Here is a 21,304-nt window from a genome sequence, read left to right on the forward strand (position 1 = left end):
CTGTTCCCCACTTTTGGTTCTACCCGTTGTAGCCCCCGTTAGACCCTCCCCCACACATACGGAAGCATGGCGCGCAGGAGCACATACGAAACACAGGATCACACGGTCCTTGGGAGGTACAAGGGTGCCCCACTCGCAAGCACGAAATCACAGCAATGGCGACTTCACGGTCGGACGTTAACGTCCTCACACTGAATGTACGAGGCCTCCACACACGTAGCAAACGCTACTCCGTCTACTCCTACATTAAGCGCATGTCAGCTTGCGTAGCACTGTTACAAGAGACACATACCAACGCTGCCAAGCTGGGCCGATTACAGGCCAAATGGCGAGGGACCTTTTGTGCCACGACCTACTCAGCATTCGCTCGTGGCGCCTTAGTGTGGGTTAGGCCAGGCACCCCTTTTCGAACACTTAGACGGGTGGTTGACAGGGAGGGCAGATATGCATTGTTAGAAGGAATCTTAGATGGGCAAGGGGTCCTCCTGGGCAGCATTTACGCCCCTAACACTGAACAAGATAAATTCTGGGATCACCTCACAGTAGTCCTGGCCCAATTCACTACAATTCCATGGATTTTGGGAGGTGATTACAATTGCACGCTGAACCCCGCTTTGGACAGATTACACCCCCCTCCCGCAGGCTCCCCAACCCCCCGACAGGCGGGACTCTTCAGGGCCTGGACCAAACACTGGGCACTCACCGACGCGTGGCGACACTTACACCCGCTGGCCCGTGTCTACTCGTTCCACTCGATTCCACACAACCTTCGGGTCTGTCTGGACAGGTTCTTATGCTCCGCGCCTATCCTCCCAAGGGTCACGTCCTCGGACTATCTGGGTCGGATCCTCTCGGACCACGATGCTCACATTTTACGCCTGATCTGGCGCCCCCCACGCCCGCCAGTCCCCACCTGGCGCCTCCCTAAGGACTGCTTGTCAGACCAAGTCTTCAGAGACGCGCACAAAACCAAAATCCAGGATTACTTCCTACACAACGCGGATCCAGCATCATCGGCATTAGTGGAATGGGATGCATTCAAAGTGGTGGCACGGGGGGAATGCATACAACAAATCGCAGGGGTTCGCCGCACACTAGAACAGACACTCCTCACGTCGGAACGGCGTCTGGCCACGCTTACGAAACGAACCTATGACTCGGAAGAGAGCGTTGAGCTCACGGCCGAGGCGAAGTCGATATACAAGACTGCCTGCGCCGATCTCCGGAAGTATAATTTTCGGTCCTATGCCTCCAGAGTACACAAAGAACGGGACAAAACGGGGGCAATACTTGCCTGGATGGCAAGGCAGGACACCGAGACCAAGCCGATTACGGATATTATCAACCCAGAAGGCATATTGGTGCGATCCCAGGCCGAGATCCTCCTGGCGTTCCAACACCACTACGCACAGGTATACGAGGCCCCAACCCGCTACACTTCATCATGCGTGGATTGCTTCCTCGATTCGCTGACGCTGCCCACGATATCGGACGCCGACAAGCGCGCGCTTGACACTAAAATAACACCCTCGGATGTCACTCAGGCACTACGTGCCCTGTCCCGGAGTAAAGCCCCAGGACTCAACGGCTTCCCACTGGAGTACTACTCGACGTTCTCTGCCCTGTTAGCTTCCCGACTGGCTCGGATGTTCGCGGCGGCTCTCCATCTGGGAGTGCTTCCTCAGTCACTGCGGGAATCCGTGATTGTGACCTTCCCCAAACCCCACAGGGACCCTCTCCAACTGGGATCGTATCGTCCTATCACGCTCCTTTCGGCGGACTGCAAGGTCCTCGGGAAGATCTTGGCTGACAGGTACACCCAGGTCATACGCCCACTGGTCCACCCTGACCAATGTGGGTTCGTACCAGGCAGGAACACCTCACAGAACATCCGCCGTGTCTTCCATGTCCAGGATCAGGTTCAGGACAGATTCCCACGCGCCGCTTGCCTGATTATGGATTTGGAAAAGGCGTTTGACACCCTCACCTGGCCGTACCTATTCGCGATCCTGAGTCGTCTCAACGTTGGCCCGACACTCATGGCATACACTCGCCTCCTATACACCGACCTAACAACGCGAGTGCGGATTGGGAAACACATCTCCTCTGCATTCGAGGTCCGCCGAGGCACGAGACAGGGGTGCCCCCTATCACCCCATTTATTTGCCCTGGCCGTCGAACCGCTGGCGGTTAGACTGCATCAGGAGGGAGTCCATTGGGGCATCCCGCTCGCGGACGATACGCATTGCGTCTCTCTGTACGCAGATGACCTCCTGATATATGTCCGAGACATAGAGGCGGATCTAACTCCCATAGGAGTGGCGCTGACAGAGTTTGCGGACGCCTCAGGACTCCAGGTGAACTGGGACAAGTCCACGGTCTACCCATTCCACCCGCGCTTACCGCCCCGAGACGTCGGGCTGGGAACCCATACGCTCTCGTGGTCCGCGGAGGCTCCTCGGTACCTCGGTGTCCGCCTGTACCACTCTCCGGCGGACATCTTTGATGGCAATCACCGGAAGGTGCTTGCTAATCTACGCCCGACTGTAGCCTTCTGGAACAAGCTCCCGCTGGCCCTGATAGGACAAATAGCCCTGGCAAAAATGGTGATGCTCCCCCGACTTCTCTATCACTTCACGAACCTGCCGGTGGTACCACCCAGATCTTTCTTTCGGGACCTCAACTCTCTGCTAGGTACCCTTATTTGGGGCGCAAACCGACACAGAGTGGCCTTGAAAACCCTCCAACTTCCCACAACACAAGGCGGACTCGGAGCTCCTTCCTTCGAGTCCTACTTCCTGGCGGCACAGCTCCAATGGCTATCGTATTGGACAGCGGACCGCTACACCCTGGAGACCTCTACCCCGACCGGCAGAGTTCCTACCCCGGAGCTCATCCGTCTCCTTCTCCCGGGCACCAAACCCAGACGGACATACCCCCACCAAGTCACGATAGCGCGCCAATGTATGATGCGGATCCACCGGATGGCCCCTAGTAGGACCCCATACTCCCCGTTGCTACCGCTGGTGGGCTGCCTCAGACAGGACTCCTATTTCTCGACGCCAATGTTGGCTGAGTGGACTCGTTGCACTATCATGGATATGGAGTCGCTCTTCGAGGAAGGACAGCTGAAACCAATCACTCCGCTGGCCGCAGAATATGACCTTCCCCCAGGTCAATTCCTCAGGCACCGACAGCTACTTGAGGGATTCCGTCCCTACCATAATCTTAGGGCGGGGGAACCAGATACGCACCCAGTAATGCACACTATCCTACACATGGGAGTGGGACGCCACTTGGTCACCTGGTTGTATAAATCAATCCAGGAACTCTCACACACCCCCCTGGCCGCCCTACGGGCCACATGGGAGGAGGACATCGGTCGCGCACTACACAACTCAGAGTGGACCAAGGCGCTCGAGGCCCCGAAACGCGTCTCCAGGAATGCCAGATTCAAAAACATCCAATACTATATACTACACAGGGCATACCTCACACCGGCACGCCTACAACGGTTTTACCCATCCACACAATTCCTTTGCCCCAGGTGTCGTTCCCCCGATGCAGATTTCCGTCAAATGTTCTGGGACTGCCCCGACCTCCACTCCCTATGGAAAACTGTGCACGACATACTGGCAGATCTCACAGGCCTCACAACACTAGCTTCCTGGGAATCCAGCGCACTAGGCATCCTACACATCCCTAAACAAGAACCTGTACACAGGCGGTTCGTGTCCTTGGCGCTGCTGCTGGCGAACAGATGCATAGCTATGCATTGGCGATCCGCGGAGGGTCCCCCTATAGCAGCCTGGACAGGAGCAGTTTGTAAGTGGGCGGCAGCGGAGGAAGACGCCCTCAGGGAGGAAGAAGCCAAGGGCGCGCGTAAACATCCCATCTCCATGGAATGGGCCATGCTCCTACACAGCTTCCGGCAGTCCCTGCGCACAGAAGACCCACCTACGCCCCCCCCCCCTTACTCTCCCGAGTGAACATATAGCTCCTGTCCAACACCCTGACCCCACACTGTCCATCCCACTAAGCTCTAACATGGAATGCCCCCGCTCTCTGACTACACCGCCCTGATATGGGCTCACTTTGAGGGAACCCTTTGTCTCACGACATCCGACACCTGCTTTTCTTCTACCGTGCACCTGATAACGCCAATATGCTCCCCTCCCCAGTTGTGTTTCCCCAGTTACTGGTAATACAATTATAAGAACTGTACAGACTCCGATCCTACGCCATCAAGGCGGGCATTCATGTACCCTCTAGTATCCTCCCTTCTCCCTTACGGAGCACGATTATAGGATCCCAGCCTGAGATTATATCAAACCGATCTGTACTGTTTCATAGAAGAAATGTCAAAATTCCACAAGTTTGCTCACAGAAAAGTTGCGCGCACGGCTGACCGTGGGTGAATGTTGAAGCCACACCAGCAGTTGATTCTCTATGTGCCCAAGTATTATGATGCAACAATAAAAACACATTTAAAAAAAAAAATACCTTTTATTGAAAACGCCAGTCTCTCTATTCTCTGCACCCTGGTGAAATTAAATATGCACAACTGACTGAGTGAAATAGCTGTCTATTGTTTCACACGACTCTAGAGATTGACTCTTATTCTGAGGGAGCAAAGTTGTCATGTTCATGCGGTTGTCGGTCTTGTCTGAGCCAGGGAAGCTGATCACTTCCTATTCAGTCAAAAAAGTTTCCAGTGACCTCTGAGCTAGCTGGCGCAAACCTAAATTAAGTCTAACATAGTCAGTAGAGACCTAGAAGACCTCAGTCCTACGTCTAAACTGCTGTTTATGTTATTCCAATGCGCAGGGCCTATAGGGAAAATAGGAACTACACTACAATATGTTACAAACCGCTACACAGACAGGTTTCTAGTGTAAATTAACACATGATGAGTATTTACACATGATAATACATTTTTGCTGGACTAAATCATAGCGTTAACGCGCTACTACATGCTCTTCTGGATCACCAAAGCAACAAGGCATTTTGTAGAAAACTTCAACATTGAGTTAATGTATGGAAGGAAAAATCATTCACTCAAAAGTCACGCCAAAAGCTAGCAACAGAGGAACTCTGATAAACATATTAGGAAGAGTATTGGTGAGATCAAGGTGACTACTGAAGAAGCTGAAATGGGTGGCTTTTGGTTCTCAGAAAATAGATGTTCAAGAAGAAATGCTTCCCTTAAAATAGATGTGCAAGATGAAATAAGCCAAGCCTCAAGATTATAAAAGCTGGTATTTCTGGAAATAATTTACTATAACGTTACAAAGCTAATAAAGTCATTGACCAAAAATACAATGAATACAGTGGAATGCTGAAATAAACATTTAATATATATTTACATGAAAATAAATAACAGAAACGTCATCCAACAGTCTTCCTCTTTCAAGGAAAAATCCTGCAGGTCAGATCCAGAAAAAAGGAACACCTGGAAAACAGAAGCATGGGCGTTTTAGGGTGGAATAAGAATGTATACAATTTTCTGATTTTAAAACATGCACGGTTACGATTCATCTAAAGTATGTTAGAATGGCTGTAATTCTAGGAAAATCTAAACGGTTTCACATATTCACAAAGTTTACATTCTAAGTTCATGTGGCCGCACTGATGTCTTTTCGACCATTGACACTTTGGCGATACTGTACTGCAGTTGCATGCTCCCAGAATGAAAGCAAGTATTGACTTGTTTTCAAAATCTCCCAGAGCATACACACCGAGACATTTAAGAGACCAATGCCTTAATGAAGAAAGAACTTGCCTTAGGTTTGTTGAAAAGATTACGATGTTTGCACTCAAGTGTCCGGTTAAGAAGGCAGAAACCTTAAGCTCCCAAGCAAAGTGTAAACTCCACAATACAGTATGAGAACAAATAAGAGTCTCCTTATGACTATCAAAGATTACAACACACACAGGAGTACAGCAAGTGGGTATCAGGTACCTGTAGTGTTTATTGAGCATGCTGCGTACTTCTAATGACAAAAAGTTGTTCTGAGCTCACTGATGGTAAAACTCTCAGATGTTGTATGTGGCATATGTCCATCATTCCTAGCCTAAAGGCAGCAGAGGGCACTACGCGACTGAAGGCAGAGATGTCGTTAGTTTATATGGGTAGGGGCTGCTGCGTTCTAGAAGCGGATATAGGAGCTGTTTACTGAACCGCAATGTAGTGTCCTTTAAAGAAGTTGCAACGTAGTGTACTTAAAAGACGTGTCTTTTAATTTGTTTCATATAATAAAGTCGGCTAAGGGCAAGCCTGACGGATTATATGGGCGAGGATGTCCTTGCAGCTCGTGGATTCGTAGATAGTGAATATCTCTTGGTTAGTTTTTTTTTTAGGTCAGGCCTAGGACATAATAAGATGTCGGCCAGATATTCTTTTCTTACCTTTGTAAAAGGGGCGTAATTTTTTGGCACCTCGTGCTAGTGGCTGATAGGTGCATCATTTCCGTCTTGACTGCTTAAAATGCAAGACGAGGCATCGTTCGGGATTGTTTTACATCTCAAAGCTACAATAGCAATTATCTACGCACCACAACTGATGACAGATTAAATTGGAAGGCAACGTGTGGAAAAGGTAATGAGGAAGTATGCACCTTCATGGTCTCTAAACTTTATCAGTTAACAGTATGGCGGAGGAACTATCATTCCATTTCTTAACCCCTTCCGTGCGGGGCGTATTTTCCGCCTGTGCTGACTCCGCCTTGCGCGGGCGGAGTCATGACGGAACGGTTCCGTCATCAGCACAGCTCACCCGTAGCTGATGACGGAACCGTTCTGTCATCAGCATGGAAGGTCGCTGAAAGTAATTTTGCTGTTTTTAGCTATGGTTACTTGGTTTCAAATGAGAATAAAAAAGGAAAACCTGATCAACAAGAGTCTAAATTCTAAAGAACGTTAACACGTTTTTGTAGCAACGCCATTCTCTGTATTGCAACTGGAGGTAGCTTTGCCTATCACAAGAGCAAGGTCTCTTATACCATGGGATTCCTATAGGATGTCATACATAGAACGGAAAGCTCACTAATAAGGTACACAATACAAGTACAGTAGGAAAGCCAAATGTAGTAATACTGAACCTGGAATTATGGATCCCAGAGGGTGTGGTTATTACCAAGTGTGGAATTACAGCACCATTACATTTTTTATGTCCAGAAATTAGGAATTAAATCCGGCGCTTCCTGAGACGCGGGACCTCGCCAGACTGCCTGTGGACTGCTCGCCGCTCCCGCTGCGCGGGAGCCGCTTCGCTTGTGGGAGGACCCACCAACGTAGAACCCAACCTGCCTGGCTGCCGAGGGAGAGCTGCAACAGAGGAGGCTTCAGGGGTAAGCGCCGCAGGGACTCGCTTTCCCAGGAGTCCCTGCACGACCACGAGTCATCGGTCAGCGCCCCCCTGCGTGCCCTGCCCCACCGGCAAACAGCCAAAAGAGAAGCAGGAACCAGCGTGTTTGTGACCCTATTATCCGGCGCTTCCTGAGACGCGGGACCTCGCCAGACTGCCTGTGACCCCTGTGGACTGCTCGCCGCTCCCGCTGCGCGGGAGCCGCTTCGCTTGTGGGAGGACCCACCAACGTAGAAACCAACCTGCCTGGCTGCCGAGGGAGAGCTGCAACAGAGGAGGCTTCAGGGGTAAGCGCCGCAGGGACTCGCTTTCCCAGGAGTCCCTGCACGACCACGAGTCATCGGTCAGCGCCCCCCTGCGTGCCCCGCCCCCACCGCCACTCTACAAGATCAGAGGAGAGAACGTCTTGCGGGACGCAAGCGGGACGCCGGGCGAAGCCCGGGCAAAGGGCGGGCTGTCTGTGGCCGTCCGGGGCCAGGTCGGGCCACCTCCCCAACAACTAAGGTAAACTTGTTAATTGTTGGCGGCGGACGTTATAAAAGTTTACTGTAATCACGCATGTCTTCATTTTCGCCAATGACCACCCGTTCAGGTAGAAGCTCCAGACGAGGGGGAAACTCGACCCTATGTACAATGGATAATTTTATCACCCGCGCTGTGTCTGTAGTAGAAAAGGAAATTATCCTGGCAGAACGCAGACTATCAAGGGAATACTTGGCTCATAAACGTTCCTCACTAGGACCACTAGTCAATGCTACATCTCCGGTTAACACCACTCCAGCTGAACCATTATTATCTGCTCCAACTGGTTTTTTACAACCTTGTGTTGTTGACTCAAGTCATGATAACGGCGCTTTTGACATTATCTCGGACCCTGCACCTACAGGCAGCACCCAAGTAGGTACTGGCACAAACAATTGTTTGATCAATAAAACACTTGATCCACCTTCATTACCTGTAATTTTGGTGCACGATTCACCTCCAGTGTCAGTTCCCATAACACCGTCGCCAAAAAATAGTCGACCGGCTGTCAAAAGGAAGAGAGTGGTTTCCCCGAGAAAAGCCTATAGACTTAAAACACTTAAAAGAATTCGTAGGAACTACATAAATGGAGGCACCTCCTGCAAACTTGTAAAGCAAGAAAATATAACCATGAGGCCAGAAGTAAATATTTCACAAGCGGGGGTGGACCATAATGCCACACCTGGTCAAAAGCAGACTTTGGACTGTCCAAAGAATTCACCTGCCAAAAACCCGTTGTTTGACCAGATGCAAGAACTCATGACAACCCTGCTTTCGCCAGTCCTCGAAAAATTAAAAGGGCTAACAGAACGTCTGGATAAATTTGAACAAACCTCCTTAGATAACTTTTTCGCCCTAAAATCTTTGGTGAAATTACATTCCAAGATTGGCGGAGAGACTACAAGGGTGGAACCTAGCCCGACAGCTTCTAAACAAACACAACATCCCCGACAACCTAGGAGTGACAGTGGGACCCAGCCGAATAGACTCATTAATGATTCAAGGAAAGGACAATCGGAACCTGCAAAAGTACACTCAAACAAAGGAGGTACCCAGTTGGTTGTCCCGCCGAAACCTGCACCTCGGAAAGTAAACTTGGCTAACACAACCACCACACCTCAAGCCCCGGCTCCACCCAAGTCGGATGTCGGGACTAAAACTACTACCTGTTCTACTAACTGTGGCTCGGACAATAATGCTAAAGTAACTGATAACGACGGAGACAAACCAGCAATGAAAAAGACCCCTAATGCACACCTTCCTCCGGGATGCCAACCGTACGTAGTTGTGCTTACCGGGGTCCCTCCCCTGAAACCCAACAAAAGGGAGTCATACGATGAGCTGAAAAATAAGACGCTGTTCTGGCTCAAAGAAAATAGACCCTTGCCATACTCTGTCAATTGTCAGGTTATCCAAGTCCGAAGAATTAGCTGGTTGGGAACAAGGCAGAAAGACATAGCAGGTGATTGCATTCTAGTCAATTTTAAGGACCCCTCGGTGGCTCAACTTGTGTATAGCCAGAACCAACGAGGCGGTTATCTAGGAATTGGCACTTACGACCTCAGCTACTTTTACCCCATGCAGCGGCCCCAAGATAATAGAGATCAATCTCGGTTAGGCCCGATGAATAACAAATATTCTTTTTTTGACCCTCCAACTCCAGTAGGAAGAATGTTTCCAGGTACCATGGAAGGGGATAAAAATTGGTCATGGTGGGGCTACTGACAAGAAGGAAAAAGTGGCACACATGAAATTTCGTCCTCCTTATATGGTACCAAAGAGAACCCCTGTTTAAAACCAATTGTAAATACTGGAATAATGCTCCCCTCATCGGATAACGTGGAAACCAGACAGGTCATAGCTCTGTCCACTAGCCCCTCCAAAGACCACCAAGGAGAGGCTATAATGAACAGTGGCCATGCACCAGATACAGTTAGGTCGATAGTGGTACCTAACGACTCGCAGGGCTTGATACTTTCCCATGAGACCTCTGATGATTCCAACGTAGGGGCAATATCCTCTATCCTGGGTACAGGTAATAATTGCCCCAGCATCCCAGTGTCATGTAAATCTAACCGTGATTTAAAAATCTTGTCATGGAACATAGCAGGGGTATCCAGGAACCTATGCGATAGGAATTGGAGTTCATTTCTGGAAGAGTATGACATTATTCTCCTACAAGAAACATGGGCAATTAACATGGTGCATAGACTTGGATACAAAGCATACCATTGTGGGGCCATTGCTTCTGTGAGAGGCAGACCATCAGGGGGCCTGATAATATGGATAAAAGTATGTTTGGATGTTATTATATCACCCTGTAATATTGGTTCTAAAGATTTGCTTGGGGTAAAGATCACCACGAAGGATATTGGGGACATTTATTTGTTAAACATTTATAACAGACCCAATCCTCGAAAAAAGGAATCACTGGTTGTGGAACAGTTAAATATGTTTTTGAATACACTGGAGCAGGACCCTAATATAATTATAGGCGGGGACTTTAACTGTCAGTTTGAGCCTGTCCTGGGGTTAGAAAATATCCTTGAAAACGAGGATAGGGCCAACAATATTCCCCGGCTAGATAGTGTAAAAGCAGTCAAAAGCTCGGTGGCAGTTATGCAGATATACGAGCTGACGATATCTCACAACCTAAGAGCATGTAATGGTAGATTGGATCCGGATAGGCCATCTAACTTCACTTACAACAAAGGGAATGCAAAGTCACTTATTGATTATGTATTGATTACTATTAACCTATGGTATTTGTTGCTGACTTTTTCTGTTGTGAATAGACCAGAAAGCGATCACTTCCCCCTTGAGTTAGGGCTACTTCCGGCACTATTCCAACCATTAGATAGTGGTACGGAACCGAATAATGACGTGGGTGAGGTTGAAGTTTCTAACAATAGGAGAGCAATAAAGTGGCCGCATATTTTGGCAAAAGAGGACACGCTCATAGGTATCTACAATATTTTTTCAAACACTATCTCCTCATATAATAAGTTGGTTATGGGATCCCACGAAGTGCTCACAATGCACTATCAATTAATAGAAGAGTTAATCCCCCTCTTGAGCAAACCTTGCAACAACAGGGACAGTAAAATTAAACGGCAATTGGAACTAAAGACACCATGGTATAACAACCAGTGTCGCCTGGCCAAAGGTAATCTTATTAAGGCCGTAAAATCTAAAGATCAAAAGAAGGTTAAAGAGTGTAGAACTGAATATAAGAACCTTCTCTCGAGAGCGAAAAAAGAGTGGGACGATTCAATTTGGGATGACCTCTTAAATGCTGCCAGGTCGCATGATCAATGCACCTTTTGGAGCCTAATATCCAAAAATAATAAAACAGGGAGCTCCAATAGAGACTTTTTCTTAGATGGAAAAATTTGGTACGACCACTTTGCAAAATTATATGATGCAACTGAGGTGCCCTCTGAAGATCCTTGCTTTGGATTCAGTCCTTCTCACTTTAAGCCGGAAAAATTTACCACAGAGGAAACATTGTGTGCTATTAAGGCAGTTAAGGCAGGTAAGGCGCCGGGTCCGGATAAACTACCGGGCGACCTATTTATTCATAATATAGAAGTATGGTGCCCCTACATAAACTTTTTGTGCAATTCTATTTTGCTAGGCACTCCGATCCCCGAATCATGGAAGGGGGCGGAAATAGTAACCATATACAAAAAGGGAGATCGCTACAACCCTGGCAATTACAGACCCATAAGTTTAATAGATATTTTACAAAAAATCTTTGCCAGACACATTTTAAATCGCCTTTTAGATTGGATTGAGGAAACTAAAATCCTCTCAAAATACCAAGCAGGTTTTAGAATTAGGACAAGTACTGTATATCAGGTACATAGGTTCATGTGCATTTGTTGGAAGTATGTCCAGATTAAAAAATGCAGCATATACGTTGCGTTCATGGATCTACGCTCAGCGTTTGATCTGGTCCCCCGCTCACTGTTATGGAATACCTTAGGGCAAATGGGTGTCCCTGATGAATTATTGTCTAATCTCATAAAACTCCACACAGACAATTTTGCAAAAATAAGATGGGGAAGAAATGGCGAACTCACTCAAGCTATCCCAGTCAGACGGGGGGTGCGACAGGGGTGCGTGCTGGCCCCGACTCTTTTTTCTTTATTTTTAAATGATATCCCCCCTTTTTTGGCACAGTGTAACCACGACTCCCCTAAATTATGTAATGAGGCTGTCACAGCGCTGCTCTTTGCAGACGACACTATTTTAATATCTCAAACTCCCAAAGGTTTACAAAATTTAGTAAATCAATTTTATAGTTATTGTGAAAAGAAGGGGTTAGAAATCAATTCAAGTAAAACCAAATACATGGCCATTAACCCTCCAAAATCCTTTAAGAAAAATCTGGCCTTAAATAATACAAAACTTGAATATGTGGAATCATTTGATTACCTGGGCATTAGGTTTGATAGTAAAATGTCTTGGTCAAATCAGCTAGAAAAAAGTAGATTGATATTAAAACAGAACTCCTTTCCCATTCTGAAAATCCATGGAAGGAGTACTTCAAAAGCTATATCACCTGCGATTGAAGTGTTCAAAGCTAAAGGACAATCTGCGGCCCTATATGGGGCCGAGATTTGGGGGCCGTATGTTAAACAAACATTCCATACTGTGGAGAACACGTTCTGCAGGAGGTTGTTAAGGCTACCAACACGAACACCTTTAGCACCTGTTTTTCTAGACATGAACTTTAAACGTACAGACTATCTATGCTGGTTGAGGCCACTGATTTACTGGGTAAGAATCTGGACAACCCCGGAACTCGCAGACTATAGAGCGGGTCTGCTGGAAATCATGGAATTGGATACTTACAATTCAATTCAGTGGCTGAGACATATATCTGCATGGCTCACTAAATTGGGCCTTTCACACTTTTGGAAAAACCCAACATCCATGCAACCTAATTGTAAAGATCAGGTAAAATCCGCCTTTTGGTACTATATGAATTCCAATATACATAATCGTGTGACAGGTTCATTATCAATTGAGTTTCTGCAATTCAAGGACATCCCCATATTTGAGCAATTTATGGACGAGGTGGAACCACCCTTGGCTAAAACCGTGTATCTCCAATATAGGTACGGGGTTCTCCAAATAAATGCCAATACGTCCCGGTGGGGGAATCCTAATCCTAACAGAGATGATACACTTTGTAAACTGTGCGACCTGAAGCAAAGGGAAGATGAGGCACACATCCTCTTTTTTTGTCCATTGTACAAAGCTCAACGTACAAAATGGATCAAACCCCTTTGTAAAAATTTGGGTATACGCTCATATAAAGAGGCAGAAAGATTACTCAGATCCTTGTCCATTAGACTGATAACTTTTGGAGTCAGTCGATTTCTTTTTAGTATCTGCTTGATAAGGAAAAAGTATGGTTTTAAAACATAGATACTAAGTTTTTTAACTCTGGCTTTTAAATTATTTAAAACTTTTTTATATAAGTGTTTTTAACTAGAGGTCTGTAAACTCCCTTGTATGTAAAATGTATATGTCCCTCTTATGAATTGTAAACAAACTAATGTGAATTGTAAATAATTAGGACTTTGCATGAGGATTGTACAACAACTTGCACTTTATTCTTCTAATTGATGTAAATTTGTTTAATGTTTAATGTATTTTTAATTGCTGGCTTGATGGCAAATTGCCGAATAAAGCTTTGAATTGAATTGAAATTTTTATTTCTGTCCAGGAATGAGGAATTACAGCAGAAAATGTTTGTGTAAGAATTTCTAGATGCATTTCCGTCATTCTGGGCATTTTTTCGCTGGACATTTTAGACATTTATAGTGGAGAAATGTGTCCTGCAAAAACACCCAAGCTGGGGGTTTTCAGACACTTGTAATCCAGATTTGCGTCGCAACTAGTTACCAGCAGCAAGGAGATTTACAAGAAACTTTTAATGAGCACTTATGACTAATACAGATAGAACATTTCCAACAGACAACTAGAAAGTCCTAATTCACCCGTTAGTGGTCGTGGACGACAGATACCCAAATTATAAAATCTGATTCTAGTTCCGGTTTGTAGGCAAGTCCTCCTTTTTGCCCAGAGCACCCCCATTTTTGGACTGATGCTCATGGATACTGACCCTGGAAGAGCCCTAGCCTATGCTAACCAGAGCCAGTGCTCGCCCTCTAAAGGTATATGGTAATTTATATAATTCTGACTGCCAAAAACAACCTACCTCCAAGTCCTTAGGACATGGCAGGGCATATAGGTTTAGAGACCCCAGTGTACTTAATGCACTTGGATGGGCACTTGGGGTGTCTGGTGTTGTTTTAAAGCTAGGCCTGCCTTGCAGTCCGGTTTTAAAATAAAACTAGGTCCAAATTCCACTTTGGAATTAAAAGTATACATCCAATGCCCACATTTTTTTTTATTACTTCGAAATCACCCCTAAGGTCTGTCCTAGATGCCCCATGGACAGAGTGCATTGCTATAAAAAGCAGGAACAATATAAAATATGTCTTATATGCCCTGGTAAGGAAAAACAGCCAAAGTAGTTATTCCCTATTGTAGTGTTGCTAGCCCCATAGGCTTACATATGGAAAGTTTTATTAAATGTAATAAAGTCCATATTTCAATTGGAGCTAGCAAGCAATACCATTCAAAGCATCAAAATAATGTTACAATAAATCCAACATCTTGACAAGGTCAGATTTAATATGACTAATACAAGAAAGTAACTTTAAAACTTACTATCCTGAAGTGACCTAAAGCAGCCCTGTATCAGCCTCTTCTAATTGGTCATCCTTTGACAGTCTGAGCGAAGCGGCTTCCTGAGTACGTGTGGAGATGCCTGAGGTTGCAACGATTCAGCCTGGTTGGTGGGAAGATATTTGTATCCTGAAGAACAAGGGAGAGAAAGTTGGCTGGGTAGATTAGCTGGACTCCAAAGACAGAAGCCTCTGCATAAAACAGATATCAAAGGACCCAGATCACCCCTACTTTCTTGATCTCTTGTCAGATCGAAGAACAGTGCATTCTGGGTCAAAAATATGTCACACTTTGCAGGAAGTGGTCATAGCAAAGGGAGGTAGCTCTACATCTATTAGTTAGCATGCCCCCTCTCCCCTGCCAACCGAGAATGGAGGATAAATATCGAAGAGCTGCAGGAGCTCGTCAGAACACTGCATGATACAAAAGAAGAAAGACTGCCCCGCTAGACCCTTGGACTGCACCCTAGAAGACCTGCACACAGAAAGGCTGCATCTGATGCACTCACAAGGCTCCACACACAAAGAACTGTGGCTGACTCAAAGGAAAAGGAGTGGACTCCCTGATCATCAACAGGTACAACAGAGTGGCAGAAGTCACCTGTAAAGACAGAGAGGAACACCCCAGCTAACCAGGAAAATCCATTTGCAACTGGACTGCATAGGTGCATAGTGGGCAACTGAGTCCCTAACTCATAACTCACTTTTATGGGTGATGAGCAACATGAACCAGCAATCCTGAAAGATTTATATTTGACGGCCAAGTACGCCCCTTTTGTGTGAATTCAGGCGGTGTATGAGTCATATTGGCAAGGCGTCGGATACAGCCCACATTTTACAGATTAGAGCTTACGGCAGAATACTGTATATTAAACTTCAGACCTCCACTTCCTCCTTAAAACCATTACTAGAGGCACCAATGGCAGATATTAATACACTGGAAATTTGGGATTCTATGTCAGGACCGGAGGCTTCGGATTATGCTTTACTCTCTTCGCTGTTTATTAACATAACATCGCACAGCAGCCAGAAAAGCATCAAAACTTGAAAAATGTTTTAGTATTCCCAACACAGGAATATCAGAAAAACATCGTAATAGCATTGTTTAATAACTACAAATCCCATGAGACCAACATTAGGCAGTCCTTTTTTAGTGTCCATAAATCCCAATATAAGGCGTCCATCCAACAAACTCCTCCTCTTTCTTCGCTGCTTCGCAGACAGTTAAGTGCTATTCTCCCTCTCTTGCGCATTTTGTGTTTGTTGAGGTTTTGTGTTTTTTCTCATATTCTGTTTGCATTGACTGTTGCTTTGGGGGGTCTGTGGGGTTTTTTCCCTTCCAGAGCCCCTTCCATCGCGGGGACGCCTTCGCCACTTACGCGATGTCCCCGTGTATTCCGCGGTTTTGAGTCCGCCGCTAGAGGGCGCCGTTGCGTCTCGCCTGCCCGCGCGCGGCTTCCGTCTCGTTGATTGGAGCCGCGCTGGGGAGTCGACATCACAGGTGCCCTGCTGCCGCCTAACCCCGACGCCCTCTTGGGTTGTACTGTCCTGTGCTTGAATGCCCCGGTGGGGTCTGTACTGGTGGTTGTAACCACGTTGACGCCTGCGGGCGATTTTCAGCACCTTTTTCCTACATCAGCTTCCGCTGGGGTGTTACCCGCTCGAGCGCGCTGGGAGGCGGTACGACCCGGTCTCTGGAGAGAGGGTGGGCGCGCTGTGAAGGCTGGTGCTGCCTTATTTGATTGCCCGGTTCCACCGGCCTACAACCCTTGCTAACCTTCGGTTGGCCCACACGTGGCTGTCTGTGTACGCCATCGGAACCCTCAGTTTCCAATTTCTTCTCTACTGCATGGTGGACGCCATGGCTGAGGGGTACTACGTCGAGGAGGAGGAGTCACACCAGTACCTCCAAGACAACGAGTTCTATGCGGCTGTGGACCAGTCGATTTACCGGTGCGTGCAGGAAATCGTTGGGCCTATGGAGGACAGACTTTCAGCCCGCATTGTCGAAGAATGTGCCAAGTTGGCACCGGCCCTAGGGGGGTCACCCGCCAACGATCCTAGCCGGCCTCCGGCGGCCAAGAAACCACGTGGGGACGCGGGTCCCAGTGGTACACAAGGCGTGGACAAGGACGCCTTCGAGCGCCTACGCGACGCTTTCCTGGCTAAGGATTCCGGGTCGGCCTCCGAGGCGCCTCCGTCTCAGACCCCTTCAACGCCGGCGGATGTTGTCCCGACCTCCCCGGGGGGTGTTTCCCCCGCGGATACGGACGACGACGACGACGAGGACTCCGTGCGGTCATGGCGATCGGCGTCCAATTCGACGGAGTTGCCCAAAGACAGTTCAGGCATGCTGGACCCGGACGAAATCATGCACCCGCGGTCAGCCATTTGGGCGCCTGGTGCCAAGGTGGCGCAATTTGTAGCGGGCCGCCTCCGCAAGCCCTTGGAGAAGGAGGCACGCAGCTGTTTGATGGGCGAATGTCCCCGCCCGACTTTGGATGGGAAGGTGGCCATGACGCCGGAGCTCGATGGGAAAATGGCCACCTTCATGGCGAAGTTCGTGAAGGACCCCCGGAAGGGGTTCGACCGTTCCTGGCGCTCCTGTCAGGACAAGCTCTTGGACACCATTGGCCCCCTCACCAAGATCCTCGATATGGCCGAGGAAGCCAAGGTGTCGGGCAGCGCCATTTGCCCGGAAGTACTGTCCAACTGGGCGCAGCGGGCTGTTATCTTCCTGGGGAATGCCAACTGTGCCCTTTCGACCGAACGGTGTCGGTCGCTGCTGATAAAACTGGATCCCAAGTTGGGCGATTTGGCTTCGTCGGAAGCTGGCGCTGTTGCCCAAGGAGGGCTCTTTGGCGAGCCGTTCATAAAAGAACTGGGGAAGTTTGTTTCCACTTTCACCTCCCTGGACAAGGCCCAGTCAACCATCAAGCGGGTCTTCCACCAGCGTTTTTCCCGGGGGGCTGGTCCTGGTAGGGGCCTCACGACCGGCCGTGGTGGTCAGCAACAGCCCGGAAAAGGGCATGGCTCCGGCAGAGGAGGCTACAACTCCTCCGTGAATTACAACAACTTTTACCCCACCAGAGGTCAGCGTTTCAGAGGACGCGGAAACTTCCGGAACGACTCCGGCGGCAACAATTCACACGGTGAGTGTTATCCCTGCGGATCTGGTTGTTATTGGGGGGAGGTTGGCGTGCTTCCCCCAGGCATGGGAGGCTATTACAGCGGACGCATGGGTCCTTCAGACCGTGCGGGGGTTCCGCATAGAGTTTTACGACCAGCCGTGCCAGTTACAGCCTCCTCGGCCCATAACGTTTTCTCAATCGGACGCGCTCTTGATCGACGAAGAAGTCTCGGCGCTGCTGCGCAAGGGGGCTATTTGTCGAACAACGCGCCACCCCCGGGGTTTCCTGAGCAATATTTTTTTTGTGGAAAAGATGGACGGGGGCAGACGACCAGTCATCAACCTCAGGGAGTTCAATGGCTGGGTGGTGTACAACCACTTCAAGATGGAGGGCATCCATCTTTTGAGGGACGTTTTGCTCCCGAACGACTGGATGGTCCGTCTGGACCTCAAGGATGCGTATCTGGTGGTTCCGATTTACCCCCTGCATCGCCATTTCCTTCAGTTTTGTTGGAAAGACATGGTGTTCGAGTTCAAGGCCCTTCCGTTCGGTCTTTCCTCGGCCCCTTGGTGCTTTACAAAAATTCTGCACCCAGCCATCGAAACCCTGCGGAGTCAGGGGATTCGGCTGATCGTCTATCTGGACGACATCTTGCTGCTGGGCTAGGACCCGAGCAAGTTGGCCGCTCATCTGTCTCAGACAGTCTCCCTGTTACAAGGTCTGGGGTTTATTGTCAACAGGGAGAAGTCGGTTTTCTCCCCCGCCCAGCAGATGGTGTTCCTGGGCTTTGTGGTGGACTCAGTGAAATCGACTCTCAGTTTACCGTCCAGAAAGATGGCCAAAATCAAGCATGTGCTTCGGCAAACTATCTCCAAATCACACACCTCCTTCCGGCAGGTGGCCAGAGTAGTAGGCCTTCTCTCCTTGTCCATTCAGGCGATATTCCCGGGCCCTCTTCACTATCGGGCTCTTCAGCGACTGAAAGAGCATCATTTGCGCAGAGGGCTCTCTTACGACCGCTTGATTCCCCTGTCGGTGGAGGTCAAAGAGGAAATGTCTTGGTGGCTCGCCCACATGGAGGCGTGGAACGGCCGCGCGATTTTCGGGTCCGTTCCGGACTTCGTGATCGAGTCCGACGCCAGCAGGTCTGGCTGGGGCGCCCGCTGCGGGGATTTCTCCACAGGCGGCGCTTGGTCGTCCGACGAACAGCGACTTCACATCAACTGCTTGGAACTTCTAGCAGGTTCGTTCGCCGTCCATTGCTGGACAAGGGACTCAGTGAAGTCATGCGCCCTTCTGCGGATGGACAACGTCTCAGTGGTTCAGTATGTGAACCACTTAGGGGGTCCGCGATCAAGAGCCCTAGCGGACCTGGCGAAAGACTTTTGGGATTATTGTCTCGCCCATCAAGTCTCGGTTACGGCAGAATACCTGCCGGGTCGGGCCAATCAGGTGGCGGATTGGCACTCGAGATATCTTCGAGACTCCAGCCTGTGGAAGATGGATGTTCAAGTGTTCCGCTGGCTGGCGGCATGCTGGGGACCGTTTTCCATAGACCTGTTTGCGTCCCGTCTGGACATCCAGCTCCCGAGGTTCTTCAGCTGGAGACCGGACCCCTTGGCGGAGGCGACGGATGCATTCCTCCAAGACTGGAGTCAGGAACGGCCGTATGCCTTCCCGCCTTTCTCCATGATAGTGCAGGCCACGGCCCAGATTCGCCGTCAGATGGCGGACGTGGTGATGGTGACGCCCGTGTGGAGGTCGCAAGTGTGGTTTCCAGTTCTTATGGAACTTTCCTGGGATTCTCCAATCCTACTCCCCCGGCTTCCTCGTCTTCTCCTCAATCCAGACGGGGTCCCTCACCATCTCCTCCAGGGTTCTCTCCGCCTCATGGCATGGAGGCTTTCAGGCGACGTTGGTCGCTCCCTGGCCTTTCGAACTCAGCTCAGCGCTTTTTGTCCAGGGCCTGGGTAGGCAGCACTGCCAAGAGGTATAGATCGGCTTGGACCAGGTGGGTTGGTTGGTGTCTTCGACGGGATTTGGATCCCATGGTCGCAGGCCTCGTTCCTATCCTGAATTTTCTTGCAGAACTCTCTACCGCCGGCTTAGCATACCGGACGATTAATACGATACGTTCTGCCATATCAGCGGCTCATGTGCAGCTGGATGGAGTGGCGGTCGGGGAGCATCCCCTGGTATGTCGACTCCTTAGAGGAGTGCGTCTGGCTTTACCGCCGGAGCCACGGTATTCTGTCCTGTGGGATGTTAACGTGGTGTTGAACCTTTTCCTTTCCTGGCAGCCTAACAAGTATCTTTCCTTAAAAGAACTGTCAGCTAAACTGGCGATGCTCTTGTGCTTAGTGTCCTGTCGCAGGGTGTCTGATGTGCGTGCCCTGGATGTCACGGCGAGAGCGTTCTCCCCGGATGGGGTGACCTTTGCAGTGGGCCGACGCACAAAATCGGCTACGAGGTCTATTTCCTATCCGGCATTTGCAGATGCCCCTAAGTTGTGTGTGGTACAGTGTTTGAAAGCCTATGAGGATGTCACAACGGAACTTCGCCCTCCGGGCGAACGGCAGTTACTGATTGCGCTGCGCAAGCCGCGCAAGGCTGTCTCTTCCCCCACTATAGCCCGGTGGGTCCGTTGGGTGATGCAGGAAGCTGGTATTGATACGAGGCAGTTTGAAGCTCACTCAGCAAGAGGGGCCATGGCCTCTACAGCATTTGCCCTTGGGGCACGATTAGAAGACCTCATGCGCGCTGTGGACTGGTCTTCGGATTCCACCTTCAAAAGGTTCTATTTTAAGCCAGTGGTGGATATTGCTAGTTTGGTGGTGGACAAGCTTTAAACAAGCATAATCCGAAGCCTCCGGTCATGACATAGAATCGAAATTTGCCTAGTGTAGTAACGGTAAGTTTCAATTCTATTAGGACACGGAGGCGAGGATTATCCCACCCATACCTCCTGCGGAGATCCCACCCGTACTGGAGTAAGTAATCCGTTTTCCGAATTGTAGTATGGTTACTGTTTTCTTGGGTTGCATGTTGTCGACTAGATGCTTTGCTTTGTTGATTTGCCTTCAAGCTTAGCGGGTATGGCTTAGCTCACGCTGTTCTTTTTTCCGCCAGGGAATGATGGTGCGAAACGAGATGCATGAGACTTTGGCCTGACTCGCCATGAAGAAAGAGGAGGAGTTCGTTGGATGGACGCCTTATATTGAGATTTATGGACACTAAAAAAGGACTGCCTAATGTTGGTCTCATGGGATTTGTAGTTATTAAACAATGCTATTACGATGTTTTTCTGATATTCCTGTGTTGGGAATACTAAAAAATGTTTCAAGTTTTGATGCTTTTCTGGCTGCTGTGCGATGTTATGTTAATAAATAGCGATGAGAGAAAAGCATAATCCTCGCCTCCGTGTCCTTAATAGAATTGAAACTTACCGTTACTACACTAGGCAAATTTCGATTCTACAGGAGGATGGCTTACTGAGTAAGTGTATGTGTTCGGATTCC

At 48.8% G+C, this 21,304-nt stretch overlaps 1 protein-coding gene across 3 annotated transcripts in view; it reads right to left on the reverse strand.

Annotated features, from left to right (window-relative positions):
• Positions 1 to 5,327: 5,327 nt before the first annotated feature.
• Positions 5,328 to 21,304, reverse strand: part of FIGLA (folliculogenesis specific bHLH transcription factor) — a 439,043-nt gene continuing 423,066 nt past the window's right edge. Inside the window, exons 6-7 of one of the 3 annotated variants that reach the window (XR_015301023.1) lie at positions 14,639 to 14,785; positions 5,335 to 5,452 (exon numbers count right to left, since the gene is read on the reverse strand). Coding sequence is in view for 1 of the 3 variants with exons in the window: in XM_086944779.1 (XP_086800905.1) it covers positions 5,363 to 5,452 (90 nt within the window). In the remaining 2 variants the exon portion in view is untranslated. Of the gene's footprint in view, positions 5,453 to 14,638; positions 14,786 to 21,304 lie in introns of all 3 variants that reach the window. The other 2 variants (XM_086944780.1, XM_086944779.1) reach the window with 2 other exon arrangements.

This window comes from Lissotriton vulgaris, chromosome 11, assembly GCF_964263255.1.
Source record: "Lissotriton vulgaris chromosome 11, aLisVul1.2, whole genome shotgun sequence".
Lineage (NCBI taxonomy): Eukaryota > Metazoa > Chordata > Amphibia > Caudata > Salamandridae > Lissotriton > Lissotriton vulgaris.